Consider the following 16,656-nt stretch of genomic DNA (forward strand, 5'->3'; position numbering starts at 1 on the left):
GAAAGCCTGCCAACTGGACAATTTTGTAAAATATTGTGGCCAATTGTGAAAATAAATGTTATAAACTTCTCTTAGTTAATGTATGCCATTTTATCATGAATGGACTAAATGTAGGTGGTGGACTATACAAGTTATTCTCATTGCTCATCATCTGTAAAAAATATTAAAGAATCTTGCTTAATTTTGTGGTTTGCTAATTGAGTGAAGATCGCATTTATTGTATAAAAAGTATTCTGGGTTTATACCAATGAAAATGAAACTATTCAAGCAAAGAATTATGATGCTAGCATATTTAATGATACTGTTATTTAAAAATTCAGGGCCAAGACTAACTAGGGGACACATATTTTGTGGGTTTAGACATGTTAAAAACCTTTAATTTATGGAATAATTTCTAATTTTTGTTAATATATTCTCTTTTATATTATCTAGTGGCAAACTCCATGTAGCAAATAAGGTTTAGAATGATTATGCATGTCAATTCTCATGACTTCCAAATTGTAATTGATTAATTAATAATCATAATTAGGAAAGATAGAGAGAAATTAATTACTCAGAATTCTAAAAGTAAACTGAGTCTTATATCACCCATTGGCCACAAAGTACACACAGTTTCTTAAAGTTTTAGGAAGTGGATTATAAAATTAATTTGTTGACCCACCCCTACAAGATTAAAGTGATCCAAAATGAGTAATCCTCAGTTGAAATATCAAAGACCTCTTTTGGTAATGAGAGGGCAGCAGAACAAAAAACACTTTAGAAATATTTTAAAACCAACCATTGAATCAATCAGCATACACACCAACATATTATCCAGTAAATAAAGAAAAGAAAACAAACATTGTGTAAACTGAAACATCTTGTAATTTTTCTGAAAATATGTATTTATGAGAAAAGATTTTCTAGGTAAATCAGAGAAAAATTGATAGAATATCCTTTTTTGCATCATTCACAGAATTAAAAATTATGTCCCTGCAACAAAGTTATCATCAGAGTGGAGAAGGGACTGGATAACAAGATTTCATGGAAAGGAAGACACTGAAAATACAAAACGGATTCTGGAACATGTCATGGAATGCAGGAGTTAGTGTCATCCTAGAAGTGTCTTACAAAGAAAGGCAGCGAGGGGAGTGGGTGGGAAGGATAAGATTCAGTAAGCTCTTCCAGTAGAAAGGAAACACAAATCACCCTGTCAGCAAGTTTAAGAAAGGGACTATGGATGCACTTTTGAAAAGGCAGCATTGGCCATCTCTTACTCAGTGAATCACTGTGAGTTTAAGAAAGCACCTGGATGAAGCCATGGTTTTCCTAGTAGGTAATTTGTGCACTGCCCCGTGCAAAGAGCAGCATTTACACTCTGTAATGTTGCTTTCCCTCTGCTGGGGCAGGCTGTCTCACCAGGGAGAATTAAAGTCAAGACTAAGAAACAAGTGACATCAACAAGCATTTGGTGAGCATGAAACAGTATCACCTGTGGGCATTTCCGTCATTTATACAGCATTCCATGGTCCTGTTAACTGGTAAAGCATCTCTGAGGTCACCTATCATCTTCTGTGCAAACATACAGGGAAATAGGTGAGGAAATTGGGAAGAGGGCCCCGAGTTTGCCAGGATAACAAACTAGGATTGATGTTGCCTGGACCTCCTTCCAGAACACCACAGCTCCAACAAAGAAAATAAATAATATACAATCAATAATATACAATTAAAGCATTCCTTAGCTTCTGTAACAGGAATACACATTTTACTCGGTGGGTACATTTGTGGAATTATCTGCAGGATAAAGAAAGCTTTCCGCAACATTTTTGTTTCCTTTTCATAATTCCACATGTGTACTGCCTCACATAATTTCATATGTACCAGACTCCACTCAGTGGCAGTGAATTTCTGCCTCAAAACCATCATATCTTTGGGATTCCAAGGAGGAAGGGTCTATATGGAAATACCATGTCAGAGTAAACAAAAGTCTAGCTTTGGTGTCACCTTGGTGGGAATTACCTCCTGGCACGAATTTCCAATTTAGGAAAACTGATGTGGATAGAGATATCCATGGCTGTGAGGATGATTGTCTAGGCTGGTGCTTATTTTGTGAATCTGTTGATATAAATTTATATTTAGGTATGCTTATCCAAGAATGGACTGAAATTAACATTTGTTAAGAATTTGTTATTTGGTTTCTTGGAATGGAGACAGGTCTTTCAGAAGTCAGTTGAACATGGATCATAGGTGGCTGTCATAAATCCTTAAAATATGATTTATGAATGAAGGAAGTGTCAAAAGGAATCTACCCAGGTATGTTTAATATTATGTTTATCTCTCTCTAAATGTGATTCATGGAAGAAATTGCGGAAGGGACTCTTAGGTTATAGTATTTGGTTTTTATGTTAGAATCAAAATTGTCTCCTTTCCGTGCTGTTCATTCACTCAAACTTGAGCCTTTATGTTGCTCTCTACAAAGGAAAAACTAAAACAAAGCAAAGCAAAGCTAAAACCAAGTCCATTGCTATGGAACAGATTCTAATTCGTGGTGAACCCATGTGTTACAAAGTAGATGAGGTTCTCTTAAGTGTAATCTTGTGGAAGCAGGTGGTCAAGCCTCTTCTTCAATGACGTTGCTGGGTGGGTTCACATTGCCAGAGATTGACTTTAGCAGCTGGTCATGAACTTCTTATACCACCTAAGTTTCCTGACAAAATACATTTCACTAAATAATATAAAGACCTTCAAAAATAATTTTTAAATACTTTTATTTGGGGCTCTTACCTTATCACAGCCCATACATTCCTCCAATGTGTCAAGCATATTTGCACATAATCCACCATCATCATTTTCAAAACATTCACTTCCCACTCGATCCTCTGATAGCAGCTTCCCATTTATTCTCCCTCCCTCCCCCGCCAACCCTCCCTCGCAATCCCTTCATAAGTTATATATTATCTTCTCCATATCTTACATCATCCTCCGTTGCCCCTCACCCACTTTTCCATTATTTGTCCCCCTGGGAGAGAGTTCTAGTTTGATCCTTGTGATTGATTCCCCTTTTCTCCCACCAACCTTCCCTAATCTTCCTGGTATCTCTACCCTCCTTGCTGGCCCTGAGGGGTTTACCTATCCTGGATTCCCTGTGTTGTGGGCTCTTGTCTGTAGCAGTGTGCATACTCTGGTCTAAGTTAATTTGTAAGGTAGAATTGAGGTCAGGATAGTGGGCTGAAGGAAGCACCAAAGAATAAGAGGAAAGTTGTGTGCTTCATCGGTGCTATACTACACCCTGACCAGCTCATCCTTTCCCTGTGACTCCAATGTCCAGCTGAAACCTTCATTCTTAACATATAGATAAGAGTATGTAGCTCTAGACCCCTCTCATTATATATTTATTTACATAAATACATGCCTATATTTAGGCCTCAATAAATATCCTTTGCCTCCTAGTTCTTTCCTCATCTTGTCCCACTACCATTTTCATCCTTCATTCGGGTTTAGCAATTCTTCAATAACTCATTGCCCTTGATTGTGCCCAACAAGGAATCTTACGACCTTTTTTCCATTGATTTTAGTTTATTTGTCGTTCTCTTGTCGCTGGGTTGGTCTCCCACCCCCATTTCCTCTCACCCACCTCCCCTTCTCGCATATCTCTCTGGAACCATTGTCACATTCTTTTCATTTCCGAATTATTTATCTCACCTATCTTATCTAGATAGACATGCAGATATATTAATAGGTACAAAAACCAAGCAAAGCCAAATAAAACAACAAAGGAAGTCAAGATCAACAAAACTATAACAACAACAGCAGAAAGAAAAAAAATTAAAATAGCGAAAGAAGCCACTGACAAAAATGAAAAAACCTATAAATGGTTCAAAGTCTGTTTTTGGGGTTTTAAGAGTGTTTTCCAGTAGAGTCTGATGGGGTGCCACACTGTCTCCCAAGTCTATTTTTGGTATTCCCCAGGAATTTTATCAGTCTGTTCCCCCTGCTACTCTGCTGCATGCCTTCAGTGCCTCACCCCAGCGTGATGGGGTCAGAACATGCCCTGTGTCTCCAGTGCTGTCCCCAACAACACCATGGTTTAGTGAGGGTCACTATATCCTGTGGTGCGGCCAGCCTTGCAGTCCTCCCCGTGCATTGTCTTCTCTGAGCAGGAACATTGTCTTTGGGGTTTGTTGGGCCAGAATGTCCTCTCTTCCCTCTCAATCCCTTTGTGTTTCTCCTACATGATGTAATCCAACGTGCCTCTTTCCCTAAACTGTAGCCCCAGTGCTGTCCTCTGAAGTGCATTCTTCTGAGGGGGTGGGGGTGGGGTCAATATAAGTGAGATTGGGACAGGTAGCGTGGAGCTGTCTATTGGTTTCCTGATGCATGCCTGTATGTTGTAGTGATGTATTGGCACAATGGGTTGGAGCCTGGTCTGGCTCTCCCTCTCCTATGGAGATTTAAATAATAGCCTCCCTTTGTGTGGATTACTGCCATGATCCCCCCACCCCCATGTCTTTACTTTTTCATCTTTCTTTCCCCCTCTTATTTAGTTGGTTGCCATATGTCTGCCTGGATTGGGTCTGGCCTCTGCCATAGCACCTGGACCTCACCCCAGGCATGTGTGTATAGTGGCTTTCCCCCTCTTCTCCACTTTTTGTTTGTTTTTGATTGTTTTGTTAAGCTTACCTCAGTGGACTCATGTTGTACTTGTCCTTTTGTATTTGACTTACTCCATTTAGCATGATTTCCTCCTTTACTTCCAATGAGGCAATGTGCTTCATGCGTTCACCACTGCATTTTGGTGATGTGTACTACTCCACTCTATGTATGGACCCGTTTTTTTGTCCATTTGTCTGTGGGTGGAAATTTGGGTTGTTTCCAACTGCTTGCCATTGTGAACTGTGTCACGATGAACAATGAAGCTAAGATGTGTGGCAGTGGTTTGTTTCTTGCCTCTTCTGAGTATATGCCCAGTAGGGGGATTGCTGGGTCATATGGTAGCTCAATCTCCATCTGTTTTAGATATCACCGAATCAATTTTCTTAGAGGCAGTACATACCTACAGGACCACCAGCAGTGGACGAGAGTTCCTATCTCCCCACAGCCTTCCTACACTTGTCACTTTCTGACTTTTTCCATTGGGCTATCTTTGAGGGTATTAGGTGGTATCTCATTGTTGTTTTAATTTGCTTTTCTCTTGTGGCTAATGATTGGGAAGATATTCTCATATGTTTATTGGACATTCAGATTTCTGTCCTTGTGAAACTTCTGTTAAGGTCCTTTGACCACCTCCTCAGTGGGCAGTTGGTTTTGTTGGTGTTTTTTTTTTTCCTTATTGTAAGCTTGCAAAATATTGTAGATTTTAGTAATAAGGACTTTGTCTCATGTGTCATTGCTAAAGATGATTTTTGTTCTGATAATGCCTGGTCCCTGATCCCTTTAACATCTCGTGATTGTACAGGCTGGTGTGCTTCTTCCATGTAGGCTTTGTTGCCTCTGAGCTAGATGACCGCTGGTTTACCTTAAGCCTTTAAGACCCCAGATGCTATATCTTTTGATAGCCAGGCACCATCAGCTTTCTTCACTTGCATTTGCTTAATCATCCACTTTGTCTTCAGTGATTGTGTCAGGAAGGTGAGCATCATAGAATTCCAATTTAATACATGAAATGTTTTTGTACTGAGGGAGTACTTGATTAGAGACCCAATATCCTTCTGCTACATTAATACTAAACCTACAAATATATGCACATAGGTCTATTTCCCCATCCTCATATTTAAATATATTTATGTATGTACATGCCTTTATTTAGACCTCTATAATTTCCTTTTTCCTCCTAGCTCTTTTACCCATTTTCTTGTTCTTTCCTCTGGTCCCAACTGTTCTGTTGAACCCCCTTAGTGTTTTGCCTCAGTGTGACAGTATCAGATTGGGCGCAATTCCCAATGGGTAAGTGAGGGACTTCATGTCTCATAGTGGGGTCGGTCATGTGGTTCTCTCTGTGGCTTGGCTGCTCTCTGTGGATTGACTGCTTGGTTGGCCAGGATGTGCCCCACTCTCTCTTGCTGCCCCTTCATCTGCTTCCTTGTGATCTGATCAGGTACATTCCTCTCCCAGAGCCACACATTCAGTTCCGTCCTCTGAAATAAATTCTTCTGGCAGGAGGGGCAGGAGTCCACGTAGTGGGATTGGGGCCGGCTCCTCAGACCTCTCCACTGGTTCCCTACTCCATGCCAGCATGTTGAATTCACATCTTGGCACACCAGGTTGAAGTCTGGACCCTGTATCCCTGTGGAGATATAAACAATACTCACCCTTTGGGTAGGTTAGTGCCCTGTGCCCCGCTACCCATTTTTAAAATATTTTTTTTTCCTCTCCCCACCTCCTCCCCAGTTGTCGAGCATGTACATCCCTGCATTTGATCTGGTTCCTGTCATACTACATGGTCCTCACCCCAAGAATGTTTGCAGTAACTTTTTCCCTATGCCCATTTTGCATTTTTTAAATGCTTACCTCAGCGGACTCATGTTGTACTTGTCTTTTTGTGCCTGACATACTACGCTTAGCATGATGTCCTCCAGTCCTTCCCATGCCACGATGTGTTTCATACGTTCATCACTGCTTTTTAGCGATGCATAGTACTCCATTGTATGTATATCCAATCGTTTTTAATCTAATCGTCAGTTGATGGAAATTTGGGTTGCAGCCAAATCCTTGACATTGTGAACTGTGCTGCAATGAATATTGGAGCACAGATGTCTAGCCTTGGTTTGTTTCTTGCCTCTTCTGGGTATATGCCCAGTAGGGGGATTGCTGGGTCATATGGTAACTCTATTTCCATCTGCTTTAGATGTCGCCAGATTGATTTCCATGGTGGCTGTATATACTTACAGGTTCACCAGCAGTGGATGAGAGTTCCTGTCACCCCACAGCCCCTCCAACACTTGTTGCTTTCTGATTTTTTGAATTGGGCTACCTTGCAGGGTGTTAGGTGGTACCTCATTGTTGTTTTAATTTGCATTTCTCTAATGGGTAAAGATCGGGAACCTTTTCTCAATCATTTGTATTACTGCGTTATCCTTTTTATTTCATTAGTGTCTGTTTTCAGGTCCCCTCTTTCATCCCTCATTCTTGCTATTGATATTTGTTTGGTTAGGTTTGCAAGGGGTCTGTCCATTCTGTTTATCCTTTCAAATAAGCAACTTTTAGCAGCATTAAATTTTTCCACGGTTTTCTTATTGTCCCTCTCCTGATTCTCATCCTTGATTTTTATTTTTTCTCTTCTTTTGCTGTTAGTGGGATTGTCAAGCTGACTCAACTCTCGTTGTCGTAAATTTTGTGCCAGCATATCAATCATGAGTCTCTCTTCCTTTTTCATGTGTGCATGCATTAATATGAAACTTTTTCTGATAATTGCTTTTGGTGTGTCCCATAAGATTTGTTACATCGTGTTCTCATTCTCATTGGTTTCTAGAAATTTCTTAATTTCATCTCTGACCTCTGCCAGTATGCACTCATTTTGCAATAGTTATTCATCCTCCAATTATTTGCTTTTGTTTTCTTTGTCTTCCTTTTGTTGCTTTTCAGCCTTATGGCAAATGGTCAGAGAGAGTTCTGTATATCAATGAGCTTAAATTTATGTAGATCCATCTTATGCCTCAGCATGTGGTCCATCTTGGAAGATGTACCATGTGGGCTTGAAAAATATGTAAATTTATATGTATTTGGAAGAAAAGCTCTGTAAATACCTATCAGGTCAAATTGTGTAATTGTAGTGTTTAGATATCTAGCTTCCTTGTTGAGTTTCTTTCCCTGTAATCTATTTTTCTCATGGAGTGGTGTATTGAAGGCACCTATTGTAATTGTCGAGGCTGTGTGTTGTTTTTTTTTCATCATTTGGAATGTTTGGTTGACGTATCAGCGGGTCTCTCTATCAGGGAATATATGTTTACAATGCCAAGTGGTTCTTGTCTACTGTTCTGTTGAGCATTATATAGTGTCTCTCCTTATCTCTTTTTATGGTTTACACTTTGAGGTCAATTTTATCTGAGATTAGGATTGCAACCACTGCCTTTTTGGAATTGCTGTTTGTTTAGTATAACTTTCTCCACCTTTTGATTTTCACCTTACTGTCTGTAGCCTTGAGATGTGTCTCCTGTAGCCAGAAGGTTGATGGATTGCGAATTCTAAGCCAGTCTGCTAGCCTGTGTCTTTTAGTGCCTGAGTTCAGGCCATTGATTTACAGGGTTAAAACCTCTTATTTGCAAACTCTTTGATGTAATATTGTACAATTTGTGTTGGTCGATTTCCTACCTTCTTTCTTTGTGTGTTGTGCGTGTGTGTATCATTCTTGACTTCTTATCATCCTTAAGCCAATACCATCTTGGGGTCTGTTTTCTCTTTGTTGCCCTCTGCGTGAGGTTGTTCTATGTGGCAGTACCTTATTTAAGCTTGGTGAGTGTTGTTCTTCTGCCCATAGTTTGTTGGCAAGGACCTTTTGTAGGGCTGGATTTCTTCTAACATATTTTTTGAGATTTTCATTGTCTGGGAAGACTCTTACTTTGCCATCTATCTTGATCGATAATTTGGCTGGGTAGAGAATTTTTAGGTTTCAGTTGTCTTCCTTCAACTTTTGAATATGTTACACCATTCTCTCCTCTTCTTCATAGTTTATGCTGATGGGTCTGAGCATAATCTTATATGGGAAACTTTATATGTGATTGCTTGTTTTTCCCTTGCTGCCCTCATTATTTCCTCCTTTTCCTCAAAGTTGGGTAGTTTAATTATTATGTGCATTGGTGACTTCTTCTTGGGATTCAGTTTAACTGGTGTTCTTTCAGCCTCCTGAATGGTTGCCTGGTTTTCATTCATTAAGCTAGTAAAGTTTCCTCCAAGATTTCTCTCACTATTATTGCAAATGATTTCTTTGTTGTGGTCTACTTGCGGTAATCCAAATATTCTAATGTTTTTCCTCTTCATAGCATCACACATGGCTCTTAGGTTTTCTTCAACTTCTCTGATGATCTTATTAGATATTTGTTTGTGTTTGTTAAAATCTGCTTGGATGTTCTCCAAGTCACTAGTGAGGTTATCTGCTTCCTCCAGTCGATTCTCGAGGTCCCATGATTCTGCTACTGCTTTTTGTTATCTCCTCCCTAAACTCTTGTATTTTCCTTTGGTGTATGGACTTTATTTCCTCCAACATTTCATCCTTTTCTGTATTGTTTTTCTCATATCCTATATGATTCCAAACAGCATTCTAAATATTTCTTTCTGTGGCAGATGAATGTCTGCTTCTTCTATCCACATAGTTAGGTTCAGGTCACTTTCTGCAATTTCCTTTTGTTTCTCCTGTTTTTGGTGAAATCATTGGGGCTGTTGGCTTTTTGCTTTGAATTGTTTTAGAGGAGCCAGTTTCTGTTTTCCAGTGAGTCAAAGCGCACTGGCTCTCTCTGGAGATCATTTAGGAATGCTTCTTTGAACTGCCTACAGCTAATTTCACAATGAAATAGCCTATCACTATTTCCTCCTATGGCTTCCCTCACAGAGGATTGCACCAGAAGACTGGTGGATTTCTTGCTTTGGTGTAGAACATTGCAAATGGTGGGCAGAATTTCCCTGGCCATGTAGATCACTGTGAAGGTTAAGAAGAGGTTTGTGCAGCAGCTTGGAACATTGGTGAGTGTTGACTGGGCTGCCTTATGCCATTTGAAGCCTGAAAGTAGGCTGATGGAAGTTCCCTCAGATATGTGGGAAAACAGAGGAAAATAGGAGCTCCATAGCCACACAGGCAGGAATTCCCTGGTAAAAAGTGGGGGAAGGATCGCATGGTGGAGGTTGACAGGGTTTCCACAGCCTTGGTCTATGCTGTGGGTGGCAGTCCTAAATGCCTACGTTTGGAGGTTGCCTGTGGAGTGTTATAGAACAAAGAAGAGACAGAGAGGAGAAAAGAAGAAAAACTAAGGCTACTGAGATTGTGGGGAAATAGAGAGAAAAGAAGGAAACAAAAGTAAGAATAGAGCTGAGTCCCAATCCCTGCCTGTGTGGCTGCAAGGGTTTAATCCTTGCCTGGAGTGAGTAGAAAGTTGTGGCTGTGTTGAGATTAATCCTCTGTGCTGGCTCCAAATGGTCCCAGCTCGGGTCAAGACAGTGGCATGGCTAAGGTCAAACTCAAGCAAGCCTCCACTATGGTAAGACTAAAGACCCCAGCCCCTCAAAACCTTGTGTATATGTGCCTACTTATCTTTATGATGTTCCTCCTGTGAATCTGCATTGTTTAATTTCCCTCTTAGTAGTTCTCCTGCACTGATTCCTGGGAGTCCCTTTGGTATGTGTTCCTCAGTCGCCCTCTTCCCAGAAGTATGCAGCAGCACTTATAGGTGTTTTATATAAATAAAAACTTTATATCAAGAAGTCATGTTATATCAGCAAGGCATTTCAGCCCAGCCCAAATCAAGTCTATGTGTCTGACACTAGCTAGAGACCTCTTCAGACTCACCTAGCTGCAGGCCAATGAAGCAGCAAGATGACATTGAAAGCAGTTCATTCACAATTCAGTGGAGTCAGAGTCATGTGGATGCAAAGTTGATGGGATCATGACAGTTTAGAGACTGCTGTCAGACTCAACAGCCTATATGGTGAGTCCCCTAGGGGAAGAAACAAAATTCAAGTAAGCAGAAAGGAGGATGGCAAGAGAGAAATAAAAAGAAGGGCTCCCAATGTCTCTCTTATAAAAGGCCACTGTTAAGAGGCTGTGAGCTGATTGATAGGATGGACCCCACAACTACACTTTCATCCAGATGCAAGTTCATGTAGAATCTAACCACTTGTCTTAAACAGGCTTCTCTAGAGAGAGAAAACCAGATTGCTAATAATTTTACATATATTTATTTATACAGATAGATAGATAAGACATGAAATAAATAGTTAAATTATAAAGCAGTACAAATGACTCAGTGCAACTCACTCCCGTGAAACAGTTGTGAGACACTGGCAGTCCTTCAAGTCTTAAGGACCACAGGGTAGTCCTCTGTAGAGCAATTCAGGCTGTTAGAGCACAGGCAGCAAACAGCAAGACAGGTTCTCACTGCTGGAAGTGAGAACTAGATTATGAAAACATCTGTTTTACAGTGGGATCAGACCCTTGCTAAGTCCTCTAATCTATTCCCTGAGAAAGTGGAGATGAAATTTACCATGAGGACCTTCCAAACATGATCACTCAAAACACAAGGGATGCATAAGCAAATGTGGTGAAGAACCGGATGGAGCCAGGCTCTAAAAAGATGTAATGTCTGGGGTCTAAAAGGCATGAAAAACAATTGTCCATCTAGCAGGACAGCAAAAGACCCACATAGAGAAAGCACATCAGCCTTTGTGATCATGAGGTGTTGACAGAATCAGGTATCCAAGCAAACAATTATATTGATGTAAATGAGGGGGATTGACATACGGGCCCAAAGCCCAAATATAGACAATTGCACATCTCCCCACAGAATGGTTACAAGGAAGGGTCAATTCAACCCGGGTGCAGTATAGCACCAATGAAATTCACATCATTTCTCCAGTTCCTAAATGCTATCACTACCATGTCCCAGTTTTACCTTAAAACTCCAGCTAAACCAGAGTACACACATTGGTACAGATAAGATCTCTCAAGACATGGAATTCAAGACCGATAAAAACCCTCAGGAACAGTAATAGGAGTAGCAATGCAAGGTAGTGGGATTAGGTGGGGGGAGTGGAGGAGAATGGGGGAATACATCACAAGGATCAATATATAGACCCCTCAAGGGGGACAAATAGCAGAGATGTGGGTGAAGGAGAAAATGGACAGTATATGATACAAAAATAACAATAATATTATATATGTACTCAAGAGGGTGGGATGGTGGAGGGGGGGTGGGGGGCCAAGCGGAGCTGTTGCCAGGTACTCAAGTCGAAAGACAATGTTTTGGAAATACTGATGGCGACTTATGTACAAGTAAATGATGGCTTGTTTTAAGAGCCTCAAAATAAAATAATTAATTAAAAAAACAGAAAGAGTTTCTATGAGGCACTGAGGTAATAAGTATTGTGTATCATTTTTATGTAAATAAAAGAAGCTTGCTTGCTTAGTGTGTCTTGGGGAGAGGGTGATTGGTCACTATTGTGGTTGGGGAACTTGGAGATCTAGAGGAGAGTTTAAGAGAGGAATCAATTACATCAGGGAACGCCACGCAGCAGAATCATCATGCTTTTCATTTCTATTGCATTTTATTTAGAAGATGACATAAACTTTATTTGGAGAAAATATAATTAAATCATATATTAATTCAATGAAGAAAATCTTTGAACAAAGATTACTTGCTAGACTTTCTTTCTATAATTCTTTTAGCACAGTGCCTCATCTGTCGACATATTCTTTCAATAAATATATGTAATAACCCATCCATTGCTTTGCTCAGCTAGTGAGTGTAATGTGTAATTTAAGAAATTCTGTTCCTTTGTACACGATGTTATTTGAAAATGTACATTACTAAAGGAATAGCATTTTTATTGAAAGAATACTGTGATATACCCTATGAGAATGCATAGCATAGGCTCTATATTGGAACTGCAGGATGGTAAGTAATCTCCGGCTGGAGGAAGTATAGAAGTCATGAGTGAAGACAGCAGGAGAGGTTGAAAGTCATATTAGATTGCGAGTGAGACAGTCCTTCCACATGGCTTCATAGATCAGTGATACTGCTTTCCTTGACCCATCTGTTCAGCTCTGCATCTAGGTCTGGGAAATTCTCAATAGGGAACAATTTAGAGACTCTGAGGAGCCCTTTTGGCATAAAAGGACACAAGATGAGTGGCATTCCCTTCTGTAAGGATTCACACTCTCAGAGTCACTCTGGGGCTGCTCTCTTCTGTCCTAGAGGCAGTATGCGTCAGAGTCAGTTCGATGACATTGGATTTGTGTTTCACTGTGCTTAGGCTTTCTTTTTATCTTCTTTAAGATCTGAGAGTTACCTGTTAGAAGGTCATAAAACACCCCAGATATTTCCAAGGAACATCTATTTTAAATACATATTCCATTCTTCTATACACAAATATATTTTACCAGACAGAATTAATTTCACTAAAAATCATTTAGACAACATTTTATCTAAAATTTTACACATTGCCTGATCTTATTTCATGTTTTGATAACTTCATTAGAAATCTGCCACAAACTATCATTTATGAACCACAAGGACCATTGGACATACCTGCTTTCAAGGCTGGGAGCTATACCAGATGACAGCAAAGGCCCTGGACTTTAGGCTTCTTCATTTGAGTCAAGCACATGGAAACCCAGTAAAAGAAGCACATAGGCTTGGATCAGGAGCCCTGGTCAAATAGTGGAGTAAGCTTGAGCTGCTCATAGCTGCACAGAAGTCAATAGTCTGCACTAGTTATTTCTAGGGAGAAAGATGAGGTTGTCTGCTCCTGTAAAAGTTCTTAAAGGTACTAGACCATTATTATGGACAGAAGACTAGTGACATGTGGTAGAGATATGCTTAGAAATACATGGTGGTAATGATCCTATTTAGCATCAAGGGCATTGATTTGTTATATGTTACTTTGTTATTGTCGAGAATATGAGTATACACAGTCAGCCATATACTGATTCCAGAATTTCACATGCATACGCTGTTCTATTCTTTAAATCATGCTACCATTCTCATTTTCTTCTTCCTCAGTGTTCTTCCACCATACTCCTAATACTTCTGGACCCTAAGTTTCTGAAAGCTCAATGACCTATTAACATTTGTCACAAAAGTTAATACTGTGCTCTTCACAATGACTTTTCCTTCACAAGTAGAGTGATGACAGATGATATCTAAGATGAAATACATGTGTTCTATTTTAGGGAACTTTTAAAGTAATCTTAAACATTCTTATTTATCTTTGAGTTGGAACTATTTCTAAAATGCATTTATATTCAACATCCTTTATATATTTTAATATCCAAAGTTAACAGTGAGAAATATTTAGTGAGAAATATGATGTAAAAAGTCTCTCACAAACATGGGAATATTCTAGCATAAATCACTGATAAAATAGAAAGAAAGATCTGATACATTGTGTTCAATTGACATGCAAGAGTCAAAATAGATTTTTTAAATGTATTTTAAAAGAATGAATGATTATAGAGAATTGGATACCCTCATTTATGGATACTCCAAAGTTTGCCTGGCTGTGACTGTATAAAGTACTACATATCAAAGAGTACAGATTCTCAGTTATGATGTATTGTTCATGGCCAGCAATGGCAGAATTGAGGTTTCAGGAAAAGATTGAGTCAAGGTGATGTCACATTGGGCCGTAATGATCTTACTTATCCTGCCACTGTACTTGACTCTGACATAAAATGCTAGACATTTATAGTGTCAGTAATTACCATTTTATATTGATTGACGATTTAACAATAATACACAGATTCATATTTCATGTCTGTCCAGATATAATTCTATGGTTGAATATGTCATCATATCCTCATTTCATCATTTGCTTTCTGAGGCAATTTTGATACACCATAGCTTCCTCACTGCATTTTTTATTTCTGCATTCCGTAAGGTGTAGATGAGGGGGTTGAGAAACGGTGTGCCAATGGTATAAAAGAGTTCCACCAACTTGTCCATGGGAAAAGTGGTTGGAGGACGTGTGTACATGAATATACATGGACAGAAGGATAAGATGACCACGATGATGTGAGAGGTGCAAGTGGAGAGGGCTTTTTTCCTCCCTTCCGCACTGTGATTTCGCAGGGAGTACAGGATGACAAAGTATGAGATCATCAGAAGCAAGAAACTACTTGAGCAAATGACCCCACTGTTGGACACTATTAGGAGGTTGATCACATAAGTGTCCATACAGGCAAGTTTCAACAAGGGCTGGAGGTCACAGCAATAATGATCAATCAAATTGGGTCCACAGAAGGGCAGTTTCAAGGCCAGGAAAATCTGAGCAATAGAATGCATACCAGATCCTATCCAGGCAATAATAATCAAGATGATGCAGACCTGTCTTCTCATGATGACAGGGTAACGCAGAGGCTTACAGATGGCCACATATCGATCAGCAGCCATGAGGATAAGGACAAAGATCTCCATGGCACCAAATAAATGCAGCGCAAACACTTGTGTCATGCACTCATTGTAGGATATGACTTTCTTTGCAGACAGAGCATCTGCGAGTAGTCTCGGGGCAGTAGAAGTTGAAAAGCAGGTATCAGCCAAGGATAAATAAAATAGAAAGAAATACATGGGACTCCCTAGAGATCGACTGAACTTGATGGTCACAATAATGAGCAAATTTCCCACCACAGTTCCAGAGTAGAAAACTAAGAAGATTATGAACACCACTTTCTGCTTCACGGGATCCTGTGTCAATCCTAACAGTATGAACTCAGTAACACTCTTATTTTGATGCATTGTTTCAGTAGACGTGGGGAAGTGAACATTAGGAATAATTAATCTGGAAGCAGAAATTAAATAGTTTACAAAATGAATACTGCATTTGTAGTTCAAATGCCTGTGCCAGATCATGGAAGGTCTACTTACCTTTGAGTAATTCCATCTCTTTTTGTTGAGTTTTATGAACAAAGTAAAATACAAAATACTTAGATATTTAAATTGTTGCTTGAGGTTTTGGTAGGAAAATCATGAAAAAATAAGTGGTGCATTAAAAACAATTAGCATAAATGTAAAGGATTCACTATCATTGCATAATTAACTGAGCTAAATATTTAACTTCAGTTTTCAGCACGCATTTATCAGAAGTAACCTGTTGCACAGAGAGAGAGAGAGAGAGAGAAAGAGAGAATGTGAGTGTGACATACTTTAAAGTATGTACATAATGTTTAAACCAAATAATCTGATTATAAAGTTTTATCATACCATATTAACAAAAGTTACATTCTTCTCCCAATTCATGACTTTTGGGTTTCTTAAGAAACAGGATAGGCCTTAGGCTTTAGTTAAGAAAAAGGAGGAGAACATCAACCATATATCTGAACATCTTTTCAAAATTCCATGTCCACAGCTTACACAATAAGGTTACAGAAAAGAACTCTAAAGGTTCCAAGTTATAGTTGAAATTTTCAATGTGGTTTTTGTTGTGTATGTCCATGGTTTTGTCAAATCTTAATTTTAAGAAAGAGAAGTCAAAGTAAAAATGCAGTTTCTGCTCTTCATATACATCTAACTATATGCCTGATCCAGGTCATGGCAGTGCAATATCTTTGATTTTTAAATCAATGCAGAAGAACAAAGGATATATTTATTTATTTATTTATAAAATTAATTAATAAAAGTTTTTGAGCTGCTTTTTTCCTACCCAAATAATTAAATATTTGAAGATATTTGATTTCATTGTAATTTAAGACATTAAAATTCAAATACCTGGTAGATTTTGCTTTCAAATTCATGTAAAGTTTTTTTTATTAAATGTGAGCCTGGGAATGAATAAAATAGACTGAGATGACTCGAAGCATTTTAATTATGATGTCAGTGAAGAAAATCTAACCTTCCATGGATCACCAAATGAACAATAAAGATTCCTTGGAATAAGTACTAATAAATTTCTCCTTAGAAATAAGAATGTTGCAGCTTCATCTCACTTACTATGGACATCTTAGTAAGAGGGACTAATCCCTATATGATTGATAAAGTA

The 16,656-nt window shown here is 39.0% G+C and overlaps 1 protein-coding gene across 1 annotated transcript; it reads right to left on the reverse strand.

Annotated features, from left to right (window-relative positions):
• Positions 1-14,486: 14,486 nt before the first annotated feature.
• On the reverse strand, positions 14,487-15,416 carry LOC142446517 (olfactory receptor 4C11-like). The gene has a single exon (XM_075548265.1). The coding sequence runs from the start codon at positions 15,414-15,416 to the stop codon at positions 14,487-14,489; it is 930 nt and encodes a 309-aa protein (XP_075404380.1).
• Positions 15,417-16,656: the final 1,240 nt, after the last annotated feature.

Source organism: Tenrec ecaudatus, chromosome 4 (assembly GCF_050624435.1).
Source record: "Tenrec ecaudatus isolate mTenEca1 chromosome 4, mTenEca1.hap1, whole genome shotgun sequence".
NCBI lineage: Eukaryota > Metazoa > Chordata > Mammalia > Afrosoricida > Tenrecidae > Tenrec > Tenrec ecaudatus.